This window comes from Pipistrellus kuhlii, unplaced genomic scaffold (assembly GCF_014108245.1).
Source record: "Pipistrellus kuhlii isolate mPipKuh1 unplaced genomic scaffold, mPipKuh1.p scaffold_m20_p_2, whole genome shotgun sequence".
Classification (NCBI taxonomy): Eukaryota; Metazoa; Chordata; class Mammalia; order Chiroptera; family Vespertilionidae; genus Pipistrellus; species Pipistrellus kuhlii.
In genome coordinates this window covers 128,982,794-129,006,748 of record NW_023425515.1, presented here as the reverse complement: position 1 = coordinate 129,006,748, position 23,955 = coordinate 128,982,794, and the positions used below count along the sequence as shown (strand labels likewise).

The 23,955-nt window shown below is 40.6% G+C and overlaps 1 protein-coding gene and 1 pseudogene across 8 annotated transcripts in view; one reads left to right on the top strand and one right to left on the bottom strand.

Annotated features, from left to right (window-relative positions):
• Window positions 1–661: 661 nt before the first annotated feature.
• The window catches only part of MTF2 (metal response element binding transcription factor 2), a 50,788-nt gene continuing 27,494 nt past the window's right edge, over window positions 662–23,955 (top strand). For 2 of the 8 annotated variants that reach the window (XM_036448030.2, XM_036448027.2), the window contains exons 1-5: window positions 662–931; window positions 17,674–17,872; window positions 17,985–18,066; window positions 23,339–23,434; window positions 23,642–23,742. In XM_036448030.2, coding sequence (XP_036303923.1) covers window positions 927–931; window positions 17,674–17,872; window positions 17,985–18,066; window positions 23,339–23,434; window positions 23,642–23,742 — 483 coding nt within the window. In that variant the 5' untranslated portion in view covers window positions 662–926. Of the gene's footprint in view, window positions 932–17,673; window positions 17,873–17,984; window positions 18,071–23,338; window positions 23,435–23,641; window positions 23,743–23,955 lie in introns of those variants that run through there. The other 6 variants (XM_036448031.2, XR_004989642.2, XM_036448028.2 and 3 more) reach the window with 6 other exon arrangements.
• Window positions 6,801–7,375, bottom strand: LOC123652691 (annotated as a pseudogene).

Genomic DNA, 23,955 nt, shown 5'->3' with positions numbered 1-23,955 from the left:
TGGTCCCTTGGGACCCCTGCCCGCAGCAGTACATGGGGCAGGTCTGCCCTTGTATGAAAAAGTTTGCATTCCTAAAATAAACCACTTTGCACGGGATTATTCTCAGATTTCATCCCAATGAGGAACGATGGCAAGGCAGATAAACAGGAAAAAAAAAAAAAAAAACTTTCATCGTCTGTGGAGGGAAAAAGTCCAAAACTCTTTTATCTAAGCAGCTCCCGATTAGAAAGAATTTGGGGCCGATCCACCACCGCCGAATACATTTAAAATTGTGACATCCTGGGTCTTCGGCCGGCTAAAGGGAATGCAAGCAGCAGGCTTCAGGGTGAAGACAGAAGAAACGTCAAGTTTTCCCCCCCGGAAAGGAAGCGGGCCCGGCACCCGGAGAAGACTGTGCACACGGGACACGACGCTCTCCTCCAGACGCCGCCGGCGGCCCGGAGCGCGGCGCTCACTATTGTGCTCACGCCGGCGGCGGCGGCGGCGGCGGCGGAAGGACTCAGGCCGCCGCGACATTAAAGAGTCCGTCTTTGTTCGGCGGCGGCTGGGGACGCAGGGCGCGGTGTCCTTCCGCGCTCGCCGAGCAGGCCCCGCCCCCGCGCGGCCCCGCCGGGCTGCCATTCGGCCGGGGAGTCGCTCCGCGCTCCCAGAATGCACCGCCGGTCCGCGGGAAACCAAAATGGCGAAGGGCTGTAGCGGAGCGGGTTGTGTTTAAGGCCGGTGTGTGTGTGTGTGTATGTGTGAGAACGCTCGCTCCGACCCCCGTCGCTCGTCTCAGGACTTCGGCCTGCGCGTGTGTGAGGCGCGGGGTGCCCGCTGGGGAGGGTGCCCGGCCAGTGCTCGGACGCGCAGGGGGAGCGCCCACGGGGACGGGATCGGTTGTGTTTTTTCCTGTATGAAGCGGTTGGCACCACTGAAGTGACCGAATGAGGTGAGAGACCTGGGCCTGGGGAGCCGGGCTCTTCCGGGGGAGGTGGGCGGCGGGGAGAGGGAGGGGGAGAAGAAAGGAAGCAAGGGGAATAGGGAAAGATGGAGGACCGAGGTGGGGGAGGCGGCCGGCGGCCGCCTGTGTCTGTGGGTGCTTTGCATTCGCGTCCTGTGTTATAGGATGAAAAGAATGGATGGGACGGAGTCGTCATTTGGGGGTTGGTTGGAGGAAACAGAGACTATATGAGAGGGAGCTGGGCGCTAGGGAAGTCGGGTGGAGGGACCGGAGGAGGCGTTGAGCCGGGGACACCGTGTTTGGAGGGGCAGGAAGGAACCGGGGGGCAGCGGGCGGTTGGAGGGGCAAGAGGAACCTGGCGAGGGAGGGGAGGGGAGGGGAGCCGGGGGCAGGAGGAGTGGTTGGGAAATAGGGACGGAGAGGGGTGTGGGGTGCTGGGTGAGGGGCGGCCTGGGACGGGGTGGGGGTGGGGGTTGTATGGAGTTGGAGTAAAAGGGGTACAATAGAAGGGCAGGACGGGTCCGGGGATAAGGGGTGCACTCACCCAGGGGAGCCTGGGCACGAACCCGGGAAGCTTTGAAGGGAAGAAGTGCCGGTGTGAGATGGGGAAGAAGAGGTAGTACCTTGCGCTCCGGGCTCACCAAATCGGAGACAGTTGTTCCTGTTTAATGAAATCTATCCCCGATTCCTGCTCGGATGTGGATTTGTAGTGCTGATTCATTTTTTTTTTATTTTATTTATTTATTTATTTATTTATTTATTTATTTATTTTTACAACGGAGACAATTGTAGTTTGAGGGATTTTGACTTAATTTGCCAAGATTTCTTAACGTACCTTGGTAGAGCCAGAACTCTTTAAACTCTGTGTTTTCCGGTCTGGCATCCTTGGTTGCTAGAATTTTTGTTTGGAAGCACCTAGAGGGAACAGATGGGTTTATTGGAGTGATTTGACGAACAGTGAGGGTTCGTGAACAATGGGGGAAAAAAGGATATGGAATGTTATTCTATTCTTCAGAGCATTTGACTTGAGTTAAAGGTAGGACCTGTTTACTAAGGTAGATGTGAAGACCTAGGTGGGTCTGTGTATAACATAAGAAAGTACGTGAGGTCAGTGCGTAACTAGAAATATGTAAATAGTGCCTGGTTTAATTTGTCTCCAGATGCTGCGGTAGTAGTAACTTTCTCCTTCAGATTGATTCCATGTGGCCCTGCTGTGTACCTTGCCTACAGGCTGGTTTCAATTTCCATGTTTTCATTCTCTCTCTAGAATTCCTTTTTTTTTTTCTTCCCCCCAGTGGATTACAAAGACAGTGAATTTAAAAGTATTTAATGTGGCCAAAGCAAATACTTAAATCCTTAAGTGACCTTTTTAAAGGTTTGAAATGCTTTAATTGGAGCCATTTTGATTTAAAGTTTTAGGTGCCCAGTAGTTTTGGCAAGGAAAGAGTTGATTTTAAATTTCTTAACATAGAGCATCCTATTGTTGATATTTAGAATGTTATTCACACTGCAAGCATTTGCAGTGATAGCTTGAGAGGGGATATGGGACAAACATTTTTGTTGTTTTTAGGTTCCTTAATTTAAAAAAATGTATAATTCACATTTTCAATGTGCTCACCTTCAGTTTCTTTTAAGGTACTAAAAATATTCTAAAATATTTGAATTTAGAGTGCACCTGTTTCCTGATATTGCGTATCATGTTAATGGGCATTAACGGAAACCTATACCTATTAGGATGAAAGCACACACAGTTTTTGAACTAGAAGTGCAGAAATGAACTTTTTTTTCCTGATGAAACAAAATATATTTAATACTCCTTTTAAGTGTGCCTGTTGCCTCAGAGCTCAGTTTGGAAAGGGATTTTATTCTGTATATTTGCTATGGGTGCTTTGATGTCATGGTTTATAAATATACCTTTTTATGAGATCCTTGACTGAAAAGATAATTTTTTCAATTTATATTTCATCATAATCTTTACATCTGACTTTAGGAAACTGGCAGTATAGTGATAATCTATTTTAACGTATGGGAAATTTGCCTCTGAGGAGTTGCCATTGCCATCTGTAGCTTGGTGGTTCCGAAAGTGTAATTTGCTGTTTGAGTTAGTCTAAACTTCCACAAATGCTATTCCTTGTTTGATATTTTTATGCTTTGTTTTTACTGTTTTCCAGGATTTATTTATTGATACAGTATAACAACCCCAAATTGGAATGTAGAAGTTTTCCCTGTGCATATTTTTATGATTAGGAGTACTCTCCAATAGAACTTTCTGCACTGAATTATAAATTCAGTTTCTAGTGTTCAACATCCACAATGGCTATTGGCAACCATAATAGATATGCCTGTAATGCTATGAACTTCTCTCTCATGACTGCTTTTGCTGTGTCCCAGAGATTTTGGGTTGTTGAATATTGATTTTCATTTGTTTCCAAGAAGTTTTTTTATTTCTTTCTTAATCTCATTGGTAACCCATTCATTGTTTAATAGCATGCTATTTAACCTTCACGTGTTTGAATGTTTTGGGGTGTAGTTGATTTCTAATTTCATTCCACTGTGATCTGAGAGGATGGTTGATATGATTTCGATCTTCTTGAACTTGTAGAAACTTGTTTTGGGTCCTTACATGTGGTCCATCTTTGCGAATGATCCAGGTGCATTTGAGAAGATGTATATTCTGCTTTGGGGCGAAATGTTCTGTAAATGTCAATTAAATCCATCTGATGCAGTGTGTCCTTTAGAGTCACTGTTTCCTTCTTAAGTTTTTGTCTGGAAGATCCATCAAGTGAAGTCAGCAGGGTGTTCACACCCCTGGTTTTTTATATGTTAGGATAGTTAGGTTATGTTTTTGTATCCATTTTGCCTTTTGATTGGAGCATTCAGTCCATTGACATTTAGAGTTATTATTGATAGGTACTTATTTATTGCCATTTTAATTCTGTATGCCTAGGTCTCTCTCTGTTCTTCTCATTACAATAGTTCCTTTACATTTCTTATAATGCTGGCTTAGTGGTGATGTACTCTTTTAGCCTTTTTTGTTGTTGTTTTTGGTCTGGGAAGGTCTTTATGTGTATTTGATCATCTATTTTGAATGATAGCCTTGCTGTATATAGTAATCTTGGTTTTAGATCCTTGCTTTCCATTACCTTGAGTACTTCATGCCATTTCCTCTGACCTGTAGAGTTTCTGATGAGAAATCAGGTGTCAGCCTTATGGGAGCTTCTTTGTAGGTAACAGTTTTCTCTTGCTGCCATTAAGATTTTCTCTTTGTCTTTAATTTTTGGCATTTTAATTATGATGTGTCTGGATGTGGACCTGTTTGGGTTCTTTTTGCTTGGGGTTCTCTGTGCCTCCTGAAGTTGTGTGACTTTTTCCTTTACCAGGTTGGGGAAGTTTTCTGCCATTATTTCTTCAAACACATTCTCTATTCCTTCCTCTCTTTCTGCCTCTTCTGGCACATCTGCTATTCGAATATTGTTATGTTTCATGTTGTCCCATTGCTCCCTTAAGTTATTCTCCTGTTTTGTTTTGTTTTTTGTGTGTGTTGTTGTTGTTTTTTACATTTAATTTATTTTATTTTATTAAAATAACATAATTGAGGAACCATCAGATAACTGTATTTTGTCATGCACAATAAAAACAAAATTAAAAACCAAATCAAGAAAACTTGTATTCATGGCTTCCTTACATACACATTACATGGCTGTTGAGAGACAAGGCTGGTCGATGGCCCCACTCCATAGGGGCAACTCCTAGAAGACAAAATTCAGCATGATGGAAGGCTGCTCCCTGACAGGGCTGTGACTTGGAAGGGTAGGCCAGGCACCTCTTCTGGAAAACCATCCCAGTGCCCTGGAGACCTCCATGAAAAAAGGGAGGGTCCCCAAATTCAAGTTCCATAGTACCAAAGCACTCCTTTAGACAGCCATGGTTTTGACAGTCCTGGGCTGTTTGGTGCATTATGTGCAAAACTACCTGTTTGGTGCCACACTATTCACCATTCTCTCTGAAGAAAAAGTCCTTCCTTTGATAAGCATTTCTCATAGGAACGGATACTCAAAATTCACGTGTCATCCCATCATGGCTGGTTTCCCTGCCTTTATTTTCCCTCCAATTGCTTTTTCTTGTCCTAAAAATAGTTGTCTAACCAATGGCCAGGTTCCCAGATCATTGATTGCCATCAGCAGCCACTGGTGAATCTAGAGAAGGCTTAGCTCATGAGCATGGATGAAGCCTTGTAAATGTCTCTTTCCCAGGACCAGAAAGGGTAGAAAAGAAAGTAACATGAAGTAAGGCCCTGTGAGTAGAAGGTCCTTAGCAGGAGCTTCTCTAAAAACAAGCTCTCTGCTCCCATAGAAATGGAGCAGAAAGATGGTGCCTGCTGACTTCTCTTCCTCCCCTGATGGCCTGAGTATAGTTGCAAAGTCAGCTAGAAGACAGGCAGTCTAGGCAGCGATCGCCAATCTTTTGGACCTCACAGACCACCAGTGGTCCGCGGACCACCGGTTGGCGACCACTGCTCCAAAGGTTTCCTTAAACCAGCAGTCGCCAACCTTTTGGACCTCACAGAACACCAGTGGCCCACAGACCACTGGTTGGTGACCTCTGGTCTAGGGGACATGGTCAGTGTGCAGACATTGATATCCTCGATGTGGGCTGCCTGATTCAGGGATGGTTCAGAAGTGCTCCGGTTGACTTTCAGTGAGTATTGGAACAGCTCAATGGAAAGGATCACTGGGGGGTGGGGGGGAAGGGCTCTGTTCCTTAACTTTTTCACACAGTAAATTACAAGCCGCTTCATTGCTTTGGGGCAGTTCTAGTATAGTTTACTAAGGTCTGGGGAGGCATACCCTTGGCCCACCACGAAAATGATCTTATCTCAGTTGTTGATGTGGGAGTAAAGTAGCTCCCGTCATGAGCTCATACAGCACAATGCCATAGGAGTGGATGTCAGACTATAAGCTGAATGGGTTGTTCAGCCTGCTGAGAACCAGTCCAATGCAACTTTACTATTGCCAAACCAAAATCTCCAATTTTCACCATCAGGCCTTCATGGAGAAATATATTGTTGGATTTCATGTCTCTGTGGATGATGTTTTTTGCATGCAAGTAGTTCATTCCCTGAGCTGTCTGCCAGGCAACGTCAAATCAACTGGAACATCTGGAACTTGGTCTCTTAGACATGCAGGTGTTTGTAGAGACTGTTGCCCTCACACCATTGGGTCACAATTGCCAGGTTGTCCTTTGTCATGTATCCCATAAAGAGCAGGATGTTCATGTGTTTTGCGCAAGACAACCACCTCATTCCTTAAGGCCTGAAACTGCTATGGCATGGGGGTCAACAACCTTCAGGATCTTTACTGCAACATCTCCATGCCACTTGTCCTTATAAATAGTTCCAAAGGAGCCTGACCCAGTCCGAGTGTAGAGCATCACTTCACTGGCTTCTATTTCCCAGAAATAACTTGAATCTCTCTGTCCATGAGGCCTAATTTTGTTTTCTCCTGGGCCCCAGATCCTAGTGCCTGCTCTCTGTGCTGGCACAGGGGTTTTGGACTGTGATCAGCCCATTTGGCTCAGATTGTTGGGGCTACTGGGTAAGGCTGAAGGTGAAGCTGGTTCACTGTGACTTTGGATTGCATCCTCAACCATCCTGCTGTCCACAGGTAGGGTAGTGCTGACCGGGTGAACATTAGGAGTGGATGTCGACCTCTGCTTCTAGGAGAGGAAACCTTCAGAGGAGGGGCTGGAGGTGTTGAATGTGAATGTGTGGGGTCTGGAGTGTCTGTGCTAGGAATTAACAGGTATCTGGAAAACAAACTCACATCCAATGCATTGTCAAAGAAGGCAGTGCTGGGACTAATGGTGATTGTGGAATTTGGAAACAATAAGAGTTGTCTGACATTACTCTAGTCCACACATATAGTAGGTATTTTGGTGCTACCATGCTCGTGAAATTTGTAGCCACAAGTCTGACATTGAAATCCATTTAGTAGGAACTTATGACACGTCACAGAAGGCAAGCTCCAGGAAGGTCTTCCAAGAGGAACGTGATCCAGCAAATCTACTTAAAGTTATTCTGCAACCAAGGAGGCAGCATCAGTATTCCTTTCTAATGCTGTGTTTATGTTTGTGGAGAAGTCTGAACATTGTGCAGCACTCTGGTTGTGGGCCCTCACCTTAAGTGCTTTTCATAAGGCAGTCATGCAAACTCATTCCATTTTATACATTGACCGCAGTTCTTTGCTTGTTTGGCAAGATAACACGATGTATTGCTTGTCTTAGAAGAGTCCATAAATTTGCCATCATCTGATGCTCAACGCTGATAGCCAAACGGCTGAATTATTGGGAAATGCAGGTGGGGCCGTCAAACATTGCATCTTTGAATCCAAAACTGTTGCTGATCGTCTACTAGGCCCCCTGTATGTGCTCCATTGATAAAACTTAACACACTACTTAAACTTGAAGGAGCCAGGCCACCTCCATGTCCGTGGTCTGTCTGGTGGTAGCATCTGGCCCACTCCTCCTTCTGATGCTGGTTAGGGAGAGGGAGACGGTCACATTTGGTGCATCCCAAGCTCAGGGGACAGGTCCCTCATCATCACACTCGTGCTCTCCGCCTCAGGGCACATGCCCATAAGCCTGGCCAGCTGGCCCTTTTTGGGGCCCAAGGAGAGTGGCAGGGAACCCTTCCTGTCTCACACTCCTTCTCGTCTTACTCCTGCCATCTGTGATGGTGGCTCCAGTGCTCAGAATAAAGAAGTGTCCTCTTGTTGTGTGTGTGTGTGTGTGTGTGTGTTTTGTGTGTGTGTGTGTGTGTGTGTGTGTGTGTATATATATATATATATATATATATATATATATATTCCCCCCCCCCCCACTAGAGGCCCAGTGCATGAAAATTCATGCACTGAAAGAGGGGTTCCTCAGTCCAGCCTGCCCTTTCTCTCAGTCCGGGAGCCCTCGGGTGGGAGGTGACCCGGCGATCAGGGGAAGGTGATGCCCCATTATACCTCTGCTGCTGCCACTGCCGGCAGCACAAGCCTCCTCTGGCCTTGGTTACCTAAGCCCTGGGCGGCCCTGGGCAGTCTCCATCAGAGGCTTGCCTGAGCCTTGGGCCGGCCCTGGGCAGCTAGGCAGCTGACATCTGAGGCTGGCCCTGGGGAGTTAGGGGACTGAGGGGACTGGGAAACTCTGGAGGCAGGCACATGGAGCAGCCAGGACCACCGAGGGACTAGCCCGGCCTTGCCACACACCTGCCACCCTGGTGGGTTGAGGGAACAGGGCACCATCATTTCAAGACTGTGCGTACCACCATCTTTGAGGGCATGGCAGTCAATTAGCATATTCCCTTCTTATTGACTGTAAGCTCCACCATCTTTGTGATGGTGTGAGGGTCAATTAGCACATTCCCTCTTAATTAGGATTGATTTCAGAGAGGAAGAGAGAGGTGGAAACATCAATGATGAGAGAGAACCATCAATGGGATGCCTCCTGCATGTCCCCCACTGGGATGAGCCCACAACCCAGGCATATACCCTTAACCGGAACTGAACGTGGGACCCTTCAGTCCACAGGCCAATACTCTATCCAATGAGCCAAACAGGCTAGGGCTGCCCTCCTGTTTTTTAACTTTTTTCTTTGTGGTTCTCTGATTGATTTTTTTTCAACCCTGTCTTCTATTGTAATTCACTGATTTGATCCTCACCTTCCACTAATCTGCTATGTATTCCTTACAATGTGTTCTTTATTTGTGCCGTGTCATTATTTCTGTTTTCATAGTTAATATATATTCTCATACTGTTGAGCATCTTTATCATCATTACTATGAACTCTTTCAGATAAATTTCTTATCTCTGCTTCATTTATCTCTTCTGGAAAATTCTCTTGTTCTTTCATTTGAGGGTTGTTTCTTTGTCTCCATTTTGTCTTCTTGTTTGGGTTTGTGACTATTAGGTGGATCCTCTATGTTTCTTAATCTCTAGTGCAGGCCAGTATCAAATGCTATTTCTGATGAATTAGATCAGGCAAAAACTCAAAGCCTACAGAGAGGACCTCTGCTTATAGAATGATAGGATTCCTCTTGTATTACTCTAGGCCACATGTGTCAAACACAAGGCCCGCGGGCCAAATCCGTCCCGCCAGGCCTTGCAATGTGGCCCGCACCGCGCTGTCATCACTGCACTCCGCTGCGTTTCCATCACAATGACAGTTTATGACTGTTCAGTAAACCATTCGGCCCGCGATTTAGGCTGGATTTTAGATTTTGGCCCCTTCTCTGATTGAGTTCGACACCCCTAGGCAATCATCCTCAGGAGTGGCAAGAGTTTTTTTTTTTTCAGGTGGCAGTTGCTTCTGCTTGGAGGTTGTTATTTTTAGTCTCTTAAATGACCTCAGGGCAAGATGTTTTCCAATTGTGTGGGTCAAGCATGTCAAACTCAAATGCTAACTCAGGTCAAATAAACAAGGTTTAAGTTTATATGGGCTGCAAAAAAAACAAAAGCTTTAATTTTCATAGAAATGTAGGTTTATGTTGATAGATAAATGCTGAATAAAAAGGGCTGAAATAAATAATCATTAACAAAATAATAGAACATTTTTAAAAATATATATTTTATTTTTTTACAGAGAGGAAGAGAGAGGGATAGAGAGTTAGAAACATCGATGAGAGAGAATCATCTATCAGCTGCCTCTTGCACATCCCCTACTGGGGATGTGCCCACAACCAAGGTACATGCCCTTGACTGGAATCGAACTTGGGACCTTTCAGTCTGCAGGCCGATGCTCTATCCACTGAGCCAAACCGGTTTCGGCAAAATAATAGAACATTTAAAAAATATATATATTTTATTGACTTTTTACAGAGAGAAAAGGAGAGACATAGAGAGCCAGAAACATCAATGAGAGAGAAACATCTATCAGCTGTTTCTTGCACATCCCCTGCTGGGGATGTGCCCACAGGTACATGCCTTGACCTGGGATCCATCAGTCTGCAGGCTGACACTCTATACACTGAGCCAAACCAGTTAGGGCAATAATAGAACATTTTAATACAAATTAATGTTTTTTCTTGAACATTAACTTACCAGACACTGAATAACTGCACAAATTAATAAGCATAACACAAATAAGCCTATTTTTCTTATTCTCTGAAAGCAATATATTTCCTGTTGCACATACCAAACAAGTCAGTCCAAGACTAATGTGGCATTCAGCTGCTAAAATAATTGCTGCTAGTATTAGTAGAGAGAAATTAGCCTGTAAGGTGTGTAAGGGAAATGAATGCAACACGATTATAGTAATCAGTCATTAGTGAATATTGTAGTTCATTCTTGATAATCTTACCTATTAATAGACAAACTTGTAAACTGACCAGATCTCCACTATGCCCACAGACAATCAGAGTGAGTATGCAAATTAACCCAACAAAGATGGAGTTTAATTTGCATACACATGCGCCAAGCAATTGGGGGCAGTGGGCTGCTTGCATTGTCGCCACGGTGATGCAGCAGGCCTTACTCTCCAACCTTGGTCTTTCAGGGCCTCTGGGCAGTGTGGGAAGGTGGGCCGGAGTGGAAAGAAAGAGGTGGCTCCAGGGCTCGGTCAGACTAGTAAGGCCATGCTGGCAGCCAGGGAAAGGCAGGCCCATTCTAGCACGAATCTTTGTGCATTGGGCTTCTAGTTATGTATTACAGAATATTGTAAAAATTAAGTTACGAAATTTTTATTAAAAGGCTTCTTACATACCTTTATATTGGTTGGGACACAAAAATATTCATTGTGGGCTGCATGCAGCATTTTGGCTGTGAGTTTGACATGCTTGGTGTGGCTCAACTGTTCCCCCCAGGCCAGGCAAATGTCTGTGTGGGAAAGATGTCTCCACTGCGTGACGCAATGACTCACCATAGGAGAGTCCAGAAATACTGTCCATGTTTTCTACACTGCCTTCTGAGCTCTAACTCCTGAGTCCCCAATCCTGGCTTCCACTCTCATAGCTCCAGTCCACTTTGCCCTCCCTCTGCTGGAGCACAAGGTGGGTGGCTCCACAGGGAATTTTAGCCCCTTTAAGAGGGTGCTTGAATTTCCAGCTGTCGCTTCCTAGCAGACAGCAATCCTGCTGCTTTTCACAGGTGTTATGTGTGTACCCTTCTCAGTTCTGGGACTTTCTGCTGGGAGGCCTAGCTTGGTGATTAGATCCCTGAGTTCTCAGTGGCAACCCCCCACAGCTGAGATAACTCTCTGGAATTTCACTTGCTGTCTGTGGGCGCCCAGGCAGCCCCTTTGCACCTCTGCCCCTCCTACCAGTCTATGTGGTCTCCACTTTCAGTCCTCCAGTATCGAGGTTCTCTCCAGCGAGTTTTCTGTTGGTTATTCAGGAAGTTTTTTTGTATTTAAGTTGTAATTCCACTTTGTTTCTGCGAGTGTGTCTGTGCAGTATCCACTCCCTTTGCTGCCATTTTTAATCTTTGGCCTTATAAATTTGATCATATGAAAGGTCCCACCAAAAATGGCACCATTGTTAGTGTACGTTATATCCTTCATATCCACACATGTGCTTCTTTTCCCAGGAAATAGAAGAATTTCTGGGAAAGGTGGTAGTTTTTGTTTTTTAAGAGATGAGGTCAGGATCTGTGATGCTTGGAGGATATGGATAGTAGCGGAATAGGTTTTGTTTCTTCCCTTTGTCTCTTATTAGTGCTGGTCTTAATTTGCTATCGCATAGTCCTTTGACTTTGTAGATTGGGTTAAGTCAGAGTGAGAGGAGTGTTCCAATGGGAAGTGGCATTGTATGTGGAAGTAGGTTTTCCATTCTTCCCTTCTTTTACTGCCAAATTATATTTTGTGAGATCGAGAGTAGTGGCAGGTATACTAAAGATGGGCTTGTGGTAGATTTTTCATGGCTGATTGGGGTTGTCAGAGAAGATGAGGGAACCCCTCAGCAACATAATAGAGGGATGAAAGTTCCTACTAGGGAGATAGGTGCTATGTTGAGGTAGAGCAATTGACTTAGTTTCTGTCTTTAATTAAATTAAATGCTTGTTCATTGATTATTGTGTTCCTACTCCATTCTGGGCATAGTGCTATGTACTGGGAAAGTAATGATAAACAAAATGGGACAGTCTTTTCCTCTCTCAGGGTACAAATTGTTTAAAGGGTGGGGAATAGGTAAAGATAAGTAAGTAGGCAAGTAGAGCACAGTGTGAGAAGTATAATGATGGGAGAACTATAGCAAACCAAGAGAACTTCTAACCTGGACATGGTGGGTGGACCTGAATCAGGGAAATGAGTTTTAAGATGGAAGGTCTGTCCATGCCGGTGTGGATCAGTGATTGAGCATCGATCTATGAATCAGGAAATCATGGGTTCGATTCCCAGTCAAGGCACCTGCCTGCATTGCTGGCTTTATCTCCAGTGGGGCTTGCAGGAGGCTGCTGATCAGTGATTCTTTCTCATCATTGATGCTTCTATCTCTCTGAAATCAATAAAAACATATTAAATTAAAAAAAAAAAAGAAGAAGAATTAGAGGAAGAAGGAAGGTCTAGCTGAATCTTTCTTACCAAAAATCTTGGGCCTTGAAGATAGGACCTTGCCTATTGTGAAGGAAAAAAAAATAACCTGAAAGTGAGTTGAATTTCTTGATATTTTTTCCCTTATAATTGAGAAATTATAGTATGTCAAATCCTTAACTGATGTTTTTAAATATTAGTCTGATACTATTCCTCCGAGATTATTTCAGACAGATGAAATAAACTGTCCATGGTCTCACAAGTAATATTCAGGTACTTTGTTTCTTAGTTAACTTGAGGAATAAATTGGGGATTGGCTAGGGAAGGAAAAAAAAAAAGCCACACTATTTGAATAATGCATCCAATTACCAAGTCTTGAGTCAGAGTCATATTTATTGTGGGAAAGGTCAACCAAGAAGGAAGAATTCCTTTGTCTAGGCAATGTCTCCCAATGGATGGCAATAGTAGTGATGAAGAAAATACTTCTTTAATGGTAATTGCAGTATAGCTAGAAAAAGTCTGTAGGTGTATGTTGTCAAATAATAAAAGCAGATTGACTTGCTATTCTCATACTCTTCCTTCTCTGTCACCTATTATTGTGTGCTGTGAAGAGTGGCTATATTAAACCAGATCTTAGAAATACTGGAAAAGTGTACACCATCCCAAGTCTATGATCAGGAGATGTCCAATTTTCCCCAGTCCTCACATTCCCTGCTTTAATCTACCAATCATCTTAACATATCCATTTGAATATATTTATTTTTACTCATAAAATATACTTTCATTGGGTTCGAAGAGAATTAATTTAAAATATAGCAATCAAGGATAGTGCCAGTTGACAAATAGTTTCCACCCTTTCTGTAAATAGCTTTAACAAAAATTTCTACTTGTTAATTTGATAGACAAAGAGACAGTTAATTATAACTTAAAGTACTTGAAGACACAAGAGCACAGATACTGTATTCACATTAATTCATATATGTAATTTCTATCTTATCGATATTAGACAGTTCCTATAAAATAGCAAGTTTCTAATTAGGATTGTGGTGTAAAAAAAAAATGGGTAATTTTTTAATGAGTTCTTTTTACTAAAGACATAATCAGCTGAAACCAGTTTGGCTCAGTGGATAGAGTGTTGGTCTGTAGACTGAAAGGTCCCAGGTTCGATTCCGGTCAAAGGCATGTAGCTTGGTTTCGGGCACTTCCCCGGCAGGGGGTGTGCAGGAGGCAGCTGGTCAGTGTTTCTCTCTCATCAACGTTTCTAGCTCTCTATCCCTCTTCCTTCCTCTCTGTGGAAAATCAATAAAATATATATATATTTTTAAAAATATATTTTATTGATTTTATACAGAGAGGAAGGGAGAGAGAGAGTTAGAAACATCGATGAGAGAGAGTCATCGATCAGCTGCCTCCTGCATACCCCCTACTGGGGATGTGCCCGCAACCAAGGTACATGCCCTTGACCGGAATCGAACCCGGGACCCTTCAGTCCCCAAGCCGACGCTCTATCCATTGAGCCAAACCAGTCCCGGCCAATAAAATATATTTTAAAAAATAAATAAATAAATAAAGATACAATCAACTAACAGAAGTAAGACACTTATTCCCTCATCCCCTGATACCTTATACCTTGTATGTAGCCAGTGTAATATCATTATAGGTGCAGAGAGCAGAGGTTCATCGCAGGATCTGAGTCCTGCGCATAAGGCTTGCCATTCTCACTGTTCTTTATACTTCATTACAATGACTCTACCCCCACCCCAAATCAAACGAAAGAAACTGTTGCTCTTGACTTGGGGAATATTTGGTGAAGGTGGTAATTTAATAAAGTACGTAATTAAGTACAACATGATTTTATATTGTAAACGTATTAAAAACTCAGTTGAATATATTTAATATACATTTTGTATATTCTCGTAAAATATATGGGGTTATATATGCATGTTTTCAGTTTGCCTAGATGATAATTGTGCTATAAAGTTTGTTCTGCTTCTGTTTTCATCAACACATTTGTAACCTATTTCCATGTTGAATCAAGATCACAACAGTATTCTACATTTTCAAGGTAGATTTCAGGTTTTACATTTTATTTTTATGTCTTTAATCCATCTGGAATTTTGTGTGTGTGTGTGTGTGTGTATTGTAAATTAGGGATACAATTTTTCCTTTATTTAAGATAGCCAGTTTCCCAAATACTGCTTACTAAATAAATAATACATCCTTTCTGTACTGATTTGTGATATCAATTTCATCATTTATCAACTTACCACAGATGAATCTGTGGTTTGTTTTTTTAAGTTGGTAGAGAGAGAGAGGGAGGGAGGGAGGGAGGGAGGGAGGAAGGGGGCAGCAGAAGACACATCAATATTAATATTTTGTCCCACTTGTTTATGCATTCATTGATTGACTCTTGTATGTGCTCTGATTGGGGATACCCATAACTTTGCCATATTGGGATGATGTTCTAACCAACTCAGGCAGCTACCCGGCCAGGGCTAAATGAATCTGTTTTGGAGATACCTATTCTGTTGAATTGGTTTTATTGTCTGTTCCCTTTTTTCTGGAACTGTTTTTCTCTGGAATATGTCACAGTTTCTGATAGGGCAAGTCTTCTTTTTGTTGTTCTTTTTAAAATTTGACTTAGCTATTCTATGGGTTTTTAGTTTATCTAATTTTAAAAGTGTTTGACCTCTGTAACATGCCTTATTTTTAATTTAACAATGAGTAACTTCAGTATATGGCAGATTATTTTCTGAAATGACATACTCACTTCACTTATATTTACTTTCTTATTTAACACTTTTGGTTTTCTTCATTTGTTCCTGTGGCTTGTAACTCCATTTGTTACCAGCTGGTGTCATTTCTTTAAAATAATTTAGTTCCCACTATCTCCTTTGTGCTGTTACTGTCAATTATGTTACATTTCTATATGTTATAGGCCTAACAATAAAAGTATAGTTGTACTAGAGGGGGTCCCTCAGCCTGGCCTGTACCCTCTTGCAGTCCGGGATCCCCCCCCCCCCCCCACACACACACACACCCACACTCCGTACTGACCACCTGCTCCTGCCACTGGCTTCTGGCTGAGCTGCGTTCCCCCTGTGGGAATGCACTGACCACCAGGAGGCAGCTCCTGCATTGAGCGTCTGCCCCCTGGTGGTCAGTGCACATTATAGCAACCAGTTGTCCTGTTGTTTGGTTGATATGCATGTTAGGGTTTTATTATATAGAATTGTTTTATATACTTATATTAGAGGAAATATCACTTATACTGTATATCTAATTATCTTTACCAGTGTTCTTTGTTTTCTTCTATTTATGTGTATTTGAATTTTTATTTTGGTTTACTTGCTTTCAATTCTAAGAATTTTCTTTAGTATTTCTAGTAAGGTGCTTTGCTAGCAACAAATTCAGTTTTTGCTTAATGGGAGTATTTTTATTCACTTTTATTTTTGAAAGACAGTTTTGCTGAATATACTATTCTTGGTTGACAGTTTTTCTTTCAGCATTTTGAATATGTGATCTTACTTCCTACTGGCCTTCATTGTTTCTGATGAGAACTTACATTGTGGGGTTTCCTTGTGGATGCTGAGTAATTTTCTCACTACTCTCAAGACTCTCTTTCTCTTTCAGCATTTTTACTATGGTATGCCTGGGTATAGAGATCTTTTCATTTGTTCTATTTGGAGTTTGTTGAGCTTCTTGGATGTGTAGATTAATATTTTTCAGCAAATTTGAGAAATTTGGATAGGTAACATATCTTGAAATGTGTATCTTTCAAACTGAAACTTTATATCCTTTAAATAAATACTAAATCCCCATGCCTCCTTTGTTTCTGCCCCTGGCAGCCACCACTCTACTCTCTCTATGAATTTTACTACTTTTTATATCATAAGTAGAATTATATAATATTTGTCCTTTTCATATAGCTTATTTTGCTTTGCATAATGTTTTCAAGGTTTGTCCATTTTTTACCTTACGACAAAATTTTGTGGAATTTGAATATTCGCAGGTATTGAAATGAGATATTCCTAATTCTTAAGTGTTAAAACTTTTTTTCTTCCTCACTTCTTTTATTTTTACTTAACTTTTATGCTGTCTATTTTTTAATTACTATTTACCTAGTTTTACATGTTGTTTGTTTAATTAGTAAATAATAATCTAAATTAGGAAGTGAAACAAAATAAACTCTGCTTTACCTTTAAGAAGGTTGATGGTGGGCCAGTGTGTTCAATGGTTATAGTATCAGCCTGTACACTGATAGTCATGGGTTTGATTCCCTGTCAGGGGCAAGCAAGTACCTGGGTTTCAGCTTTGATCTCTGGCCCTGCTTGGGCTCATGCGGGAGGCCACCAGTTGATGTCTCTCTCTCACATTGATATTTCTCTCTCTTCCCCTCCCCCTGGCTGTGTCCCTCTTCCCCTCTCTCTCTCTTTAAAAATCAGTGGAAAAAAATGTCTTGGGTGAGAATTAACCAAAAAATAAAAAAGATTGATGGTGTTATGCTATGCTGCTTATGGAATAGCTAATACATAAGTTATATTGTTTTAGAATATTTGGGTGTCTTTTGTTTTTTAAAAAAGTAAATTATCTTATACTTCTCATTTGATTGTGATTTTATGGAATTGATGGTTCCCAATTTTTATTTTAAATTTTCTTTTTGTATATTTGATGGATTCTGATACATTCCTGTCAATAAACAAGGATCATTTCTATAGTGATTCTCTAGAGAGGGAGGTCATGACTACCCTTCAATGAGTTAAATATACCCAGCTACCCCAAAGTCATCACTGCTTAGTGTGTTTGAACTTCATGTGGCATAAACATTTTTGTTTATCAAGTACTTGTGAAATTGTGCCATGTAACTTTTTAAAAAAAATCTAAACGCAGTTATGATATTCAAAGCATCTTTTGCTCATGACCAAGGCCTGTCCACTTCAATTTGGAGCTGTTATTTTGATGATAGCTGCCTTTATTTGTCTTGGAGTGATTGCAGAATCATGGCCTCACCTTGGATAGGCACTGAATGAATATTGAAACTACTATCATTTTGTGTTAAACCTCTTTGTTTCTTACAAGGTATTTGTGACATTGAGGTAATTGTTATATTTTACCTCCATTTAAGGTTTTTAATAAATGAAGAAACTTAATATATGATATCAGTGGAATAAAATACGCTCTATCAGTAAGTTAATCTTATGGCTATCTTTTATTTTTTGAAACAGAGACTCTACAGGGGCAGGTAATTCACTGGTCCACAAGCGGTCTCCTTTACGTCGAAACCAAAAGACCCCAACATCCTTGACCAAGCTGTCTTTACAGGATGGATATAAAGTCAAAAAGCCAGCATGTAAATTTGAAGAGGGTCAGGATGTCCTAGCTAGATGGTCAGATGGCTTGTTTTATCTTGGAACTATCAAAAAGGCAAGTTACCTTAATATATCTTTTGAAGTTTTTGCAGTAAATGTTTAATAATTTTGAATTTAAATTTAACTCTGTCTTTTATTTTAAAAACCAGTATTTCTCTGTATTTCAGATAAACATATTGAAACAGAGCTGCTTCATCATCTTTGAAGACAGTTCTAAATCCTGGGTTCTCTGGAAGGACATCCAAACAGGCAGGTGCTACTGTTTCTCTTGAACATGATTTATACTAAAATTTGATATTTTCCAACTTGTCATTTTTGAGTGTTATCTGTTCAGCAGTATATTAAAATATCTTAGAACCACTTTTAAGGAGAGGCTAAAAAAAACCAACTTTACCTTTGTAGTCTTTGGGAAGTTATAATTTATATCAGTAGTTTTCAATCCTTTTCACTTCCTGGCACACATAAGCTAATTACTAAAATTCCGTAGCACATCGAAAAAATATATTTTGCCAGTCTGACACCCCCCAAAAAAGAAGGTATAATTTTGATTCATTCATACCAGACAGAGATTGTTGTATTGGCTGTTGTCATTTTTTTATTTGACAAGGGAAAAGAGGTCAGTGCCCCTGACTAAACAGTTAAGTATTGCACATTTTAAAAATTCTTGCAGCACTCTGGTTGAAAATTGCTGATCTATATTAAAAACTCAAAAAGAAAAAAAAAGAAAAAGAATTGGTCTGTTAGGGTAGAAGTCGACTATTGTTAGGACCCTTCTAAGAATTTAGAAGAAACAGTTTGGCCTACATTTTAACTGTTACTTACTTATATTAGTATAAAGTACTGTAAAGAGCTAATAGGTTTTAGCTTATAGGTATATATACTTTTTGTCAGATGTTTGGGGAAATTAGAACATATTAAAAGATTGAGTACTAGAAATATTCATTAATAAAAGTGGTTTAAAATGATCAATTATCTTTTAATGTTTATATGGGAAAGTGAGTACAGGTACACTTGATTTGGTTATAGGTACATTTCTTATACTTTTTATTTTTATAAACCATAATTATGTGTGTCATTTGAATCTGCTAAAAAAGGTATTTTTCTAGGTATCTCTTTCATGGAATGTGCTTTATTTATTTTTTAAAAGGTATGATTATTAAAATTTGAGCATTTTATCTACACACTAATGCAACACTTTTTAAAAAAATGTAAGTTTTGCCCTAGCTGTGTGGATAGAGCGTTGGCTTGGAGACAGAGGGTCTTTGGTTCAATTCCGTTCAAGGATGGGTTCCTAGGTTGCAGGATCCTCCCCAGTCTGAGCTCTGGTTGGGACGCATGCAGGAGGCAGCCAATCGATATGTTTCTCTCACATTGATATTTCTCTCTGTCCTTCGTTCTCTCTTACACTCTCTTAAAAATCAATGGGAAAATACCCGTGGGTGAAGATTAAAAAAAAAAGTAAGTTTTTATTATTGTTGTTGTTGTTCTTTATTTTAGAGAGAGAGGAAGGGAGAAACATCCACTGGTTTCTTTCTGCACATGCCCTGATGGGGAATCAAACCCACCACCTTCTGGTGCAGGGGTCCTCAAACTTTTTAAAGTGGGGGCCAGATCACGGTCCCTCAGAGAGCTGGAGGGCCGGACTATATGAACTACTAATTCCTACTGTAACACCTCGGCTGCGCTAACTGCCCAAAAACCTGGCGGGCCGGATCAGACTCCTCTAAGGGCCGCATGTGGCCCGCGGGCCGTAGTTTGAAGACGCCTGTGAGTCTGGTGTATGGGACAGATGTTCCGACTAATGGAATCATACCAGCCAGTGCTAAAGCAGTACTTTTGGTTTTGCTTTTACTAGGTAAATAGGCCTGCACAAAGACCTGTGTTTTCTATTTCCTGTTGTAGAAAGGAGATGTAAATTATCTTCCTCTAAGAATAGAAGGATACCTTTCTAAAGTATTTAGCGATTGGGTTTTGTATTGGATTCCCAAGTGCAACTTTATGATAGGTTACTGTGTGTTGTATGTTTTGAATCTGGAATTGATGGGTCAGTGAGAAAAGTGGTAGGAGGATAGGTGTCTTCACAGTAGTGATACTGAGCAGGTCTTATTACCTGCATTAGGAATTTCTCTTTATTTAGTTTGTAAATGTGACTCTACGGTGGATCCGAAACACATATAGGGCTTCTGTTCCCTTCTATTAGCTATGTATTCCTTTCAACTTTTCTACCTTTTCAAGGTTCCTGTGAGTTAAAATATAGGTTTCTCAGTCTTTTCCCTCCCTCATTCCTTCTTTCTGAAGACCAGTGGTACACAGGAATAGAAAGTTGTCATGAAAGGGAAGGTCCGTCCTATATGTGTACACACACCCACACACACACCCGGTGCATCAGTTAGTGTCTGTGGTAGTTCGTTTCTCACTGGCTGCTTTTACTATCCTTAGAATTACCAAGGATTATTCTTTGGCCATTAACTTTGTAATATCCAGAAAGTAGCACACATGTAACTTGGAGTTGCTATAAAATGAAGAAGTGAACCTGAAAATTGCATTCTGACAGATTTCATTGTGGAGTTTTCTTTCTATAAGAAACTTGCTAATAACAGAAACTAGGAAAATAACTGAATAAATTAGCATAATTTCACTCATGTAATAAGACTCCTTTGAAAAATTTACATAGATAAGGAAGAATATATGGTCATGTTAGTAATCAAAGAAATGTGTATTACAACAGGGAGATAACATGTTAAAACCATTAAATGAATTTAAAAGGATTTTTAATCTTAACACCTAAAATACTATTATGGTTTCTGTGGAAATAATACACTGCTGATGACAGTATAAATTTCTATTTTGGATATTTAAACAGCAGCATTAAATGCATAAAAATGTTTTATACGTTTTAATTTATACAGCAGACTCATTTTAGCAGTTTATTCTAAATAATTCAAATATAAAAAATTAGATGAGAAATATTTACTGTAGCTTTATTTTAATAATAAAATTTGAGATATCGAAGATGAAATGGCTTGAATTAGCACTGGCTTTTCTGAGGAACTGCCTTCCCCTAAACCAGTCCACCTGGTTGCAGTAGAGTCAGATTAAGCACCTACCCCAATCTAGAACTATTGGTTCTTTTCCAGGGAATTAACAGATTTGGACAGAGAGGTCCCAGGCTCAGTCTGGTTGCTCTCCTGATTCTAGCCAAAAATCAGAAGATGTGGGGAGGCCATGTTTACCCAGTTGTTTAGGGAAGAAAACAAACCCTGGGAAAGCAGGAAGCTAGAGCGCAAGAGATCGAAACAGACAAGGAAAAATGCAAAAAAATGAACAAACAAGAAATTTGGTAACATGTCTATGTAAGAATAGAAGGTGTAATGAAGTAAATTTGGTTCTTGCCCTGGATGGAATATTATGTAGTTACTAGAGGCTGGTGCACAGAATTCGTGCACTGGGGTCGGGTCCCCCAGCCTGGTCTGTACCCTCTCACAATCTGGAACCGCTGGCTCCTAACCACTTACCTGCCTGCCTGCTTGCCTGATCACCCCTAACTGCTCTCCCTTGCTGGCCTGATCACCCCTAGCTGCCCACCACCGTGGCTTTGTCCAGAAGAATGTCCGGTCTATACAGTCTAATTAGCACATATCCTTTTACTAGAGGCCTGATGCACGAAGATTTGTGCAAGAATGGGCCTTCCTTTCCCTGGCTGCAGGCACCGCCTTCGCTCTGTCCCGGAGCTGCCTTTCTGCCTTCTCATGCTCAGAGGCCCAGAACTGCTCGGGTAGTGTGAACCCCTGCGTCATTGCCATGGCGATGACGCAAGTGTCCCGTCCCCAGCTGCTTGGCACTTGCATATGCAAATTAACCTGTCAGCTTTGGTGGGTTGATTTGCATACTCCTGATTGGCTGGTGGGTGTTGCGAAGGTATAGTCAATTTGCATGTTTTTCTTTTATTAGTCTAGATTATTATAGATTTGAAGTTACAGTTTTGAAAACTGCAGTGTAAATGCTTTTAAAAAATATTTTTATTGATTTTAAAGAGGAAGAGAAAGGGATAGATAAATAGAAAAGTCAGTGATGAGAGTCTTTGACTCGCTGCCTCCTGCACACCCCCAACTGGGGATCGAGCCTGCAACCCAGGCATGCGCCCTTGATCAGAATCATACATGGAACCCTTTAGTCTGCAGGCTAACTATCCACTGAGTCAAGCCAGCTAGGGCTAAAAAAAATGCTTTTAATAGAAGGAATATTAAATAGTATTAATGAAAAGAAGCATCTCACAGTGTAGAGTATGGACTCTAGCATATCTAGGTTTGAATCCTACTCTTGATACTTTCTTTTTTTTTAATTTTTAAAAAATATATTTTTATTGATTTTTTTACAGAGAGGAAAGGAGAGAGAGAGAGAGATAGAAACGTCGATGAGAGAGAAACATCGACCAGCTGCCTCTTGCACACCCCCTACCGGGGATGTTCCCGCAACCAAGGTACATGCCCTTGACCAGAATCGAACCCGGGACCTTTCAGTCCGCAGACCGACGCTCTACCACTGAACCAAACAGGTTTCGGCTACTCTTGATACTTTCTGATTGAAGATCCTTGGATTAGTTACTTTATCTTTCTGAACCTCATGTCTTCTCTTTAGAGAGGATATTTATCTAAAAGTTGTATAATTAAATAAAGTAGTATATGTCAGGAGCCTAACAATGCTTGCACCAGAGAATAAAATTGAAATTTTTTTATTGTTGCTATTTGAATAAAGCATGTGTATTAATATTTTAACTATGTATATTTAAATAAATGAATAGAGAATATTGGAAATGTGTTAGTCATAAAGTCATTTTAAAATTTATAGAATAAAATTGCTTTTAGAATAAAAGTGTTATAGAATAAAAATATTTAAGAAAGATATAATTTATTCACTTAAGATGTATAATTTTATTGCAGTGGGATTTTGTTAGGGTATATTATTGATACAATCATGTTTCTATATTTCAGAAGCTGGAAATTAAATAATTGGTGTTCAGCCTCTTTCATAAATTAGTAAATAAAAAGAAATGTTCCAAACCCAGAGAAAAAAGGAGTCATTTTTCAAAAAGGATACATCTTGCGCTTTTCTTTAGTCTCTTGTTGCTAGGCAGTGTAGGGTGAGTGAATACATGCATATACATGGTTAGATGTGTGTTTTGCAGAGTAGTTCTAGTGTTGACAAAATAAACCCCCAGAAGAAGGGGAATGTTAAAAATGAATGATAAGGCTTCCTGCCTGAGAGCAGTTTAAATTATGCCCTCTGCCAAAAAGCAGGTTAAGTTATGAATGTAGACAGTTAGAAATCAGTTAGAGGTCAGAACACAGAAAGGGAGCAGAGAGATAGCATTTGTATATAATACTTTGGCTTGAAAAGAAATCATTATGATCTAGTGAACAAACATTGCCAATATAGGCTACTCACTGAGTCAAAAGGTAGTTTTGTTAAATGGAACACTTTATTATTATAAACAAATAATAAAATTATTTAAATATTTCAGGAGCCACTGGAAGTGGGGAAATGGTCTGTACAATATGTCAGGAAGAGTATTCAGAAGCTCCCAATGAAATGGTTATATGTGATAAGTGTGGCCAAGGTAAACATTGATTTCTTTTAATCTTGTGGAAAAGTTTGTGAAGATTAATGATTAAAAATTACAATGTTAATTTGAAGCTGTTACAATAAATTTACTCATCAGTTGTAATTATATTAATATAGGAAAAGAAAATACTAATTTATTTAAATTGTATTGCAGTATTTATTAATAAAATAGAATTTGCTTTATGCTTTTTTTGATATTAAGGATATCATCAGTTGTGTCACACACCTCACATTGATTCCAGTGTGATTGATTCAGATGAAAAATGGCTCTGTCGACAGTGTGTTTTTGCAACAACAACAAAGGTAGGTATATTTTAAGTATTTTGGGCTAAAGCCCTAAATGGAATTTATAAGGCATTATCAACATAATGATTGTGTACGTTGAAAGTTTATTTGAATGAAATGTGCGATCAATGCTCGGTAGAAAGAGATGTTGATATTTGTTTAACTAATGATGCTTAAATGACTTGCAGCTATTTTTGTACTTATTTTCTGATTGTGGTCTTGGAATTGGGG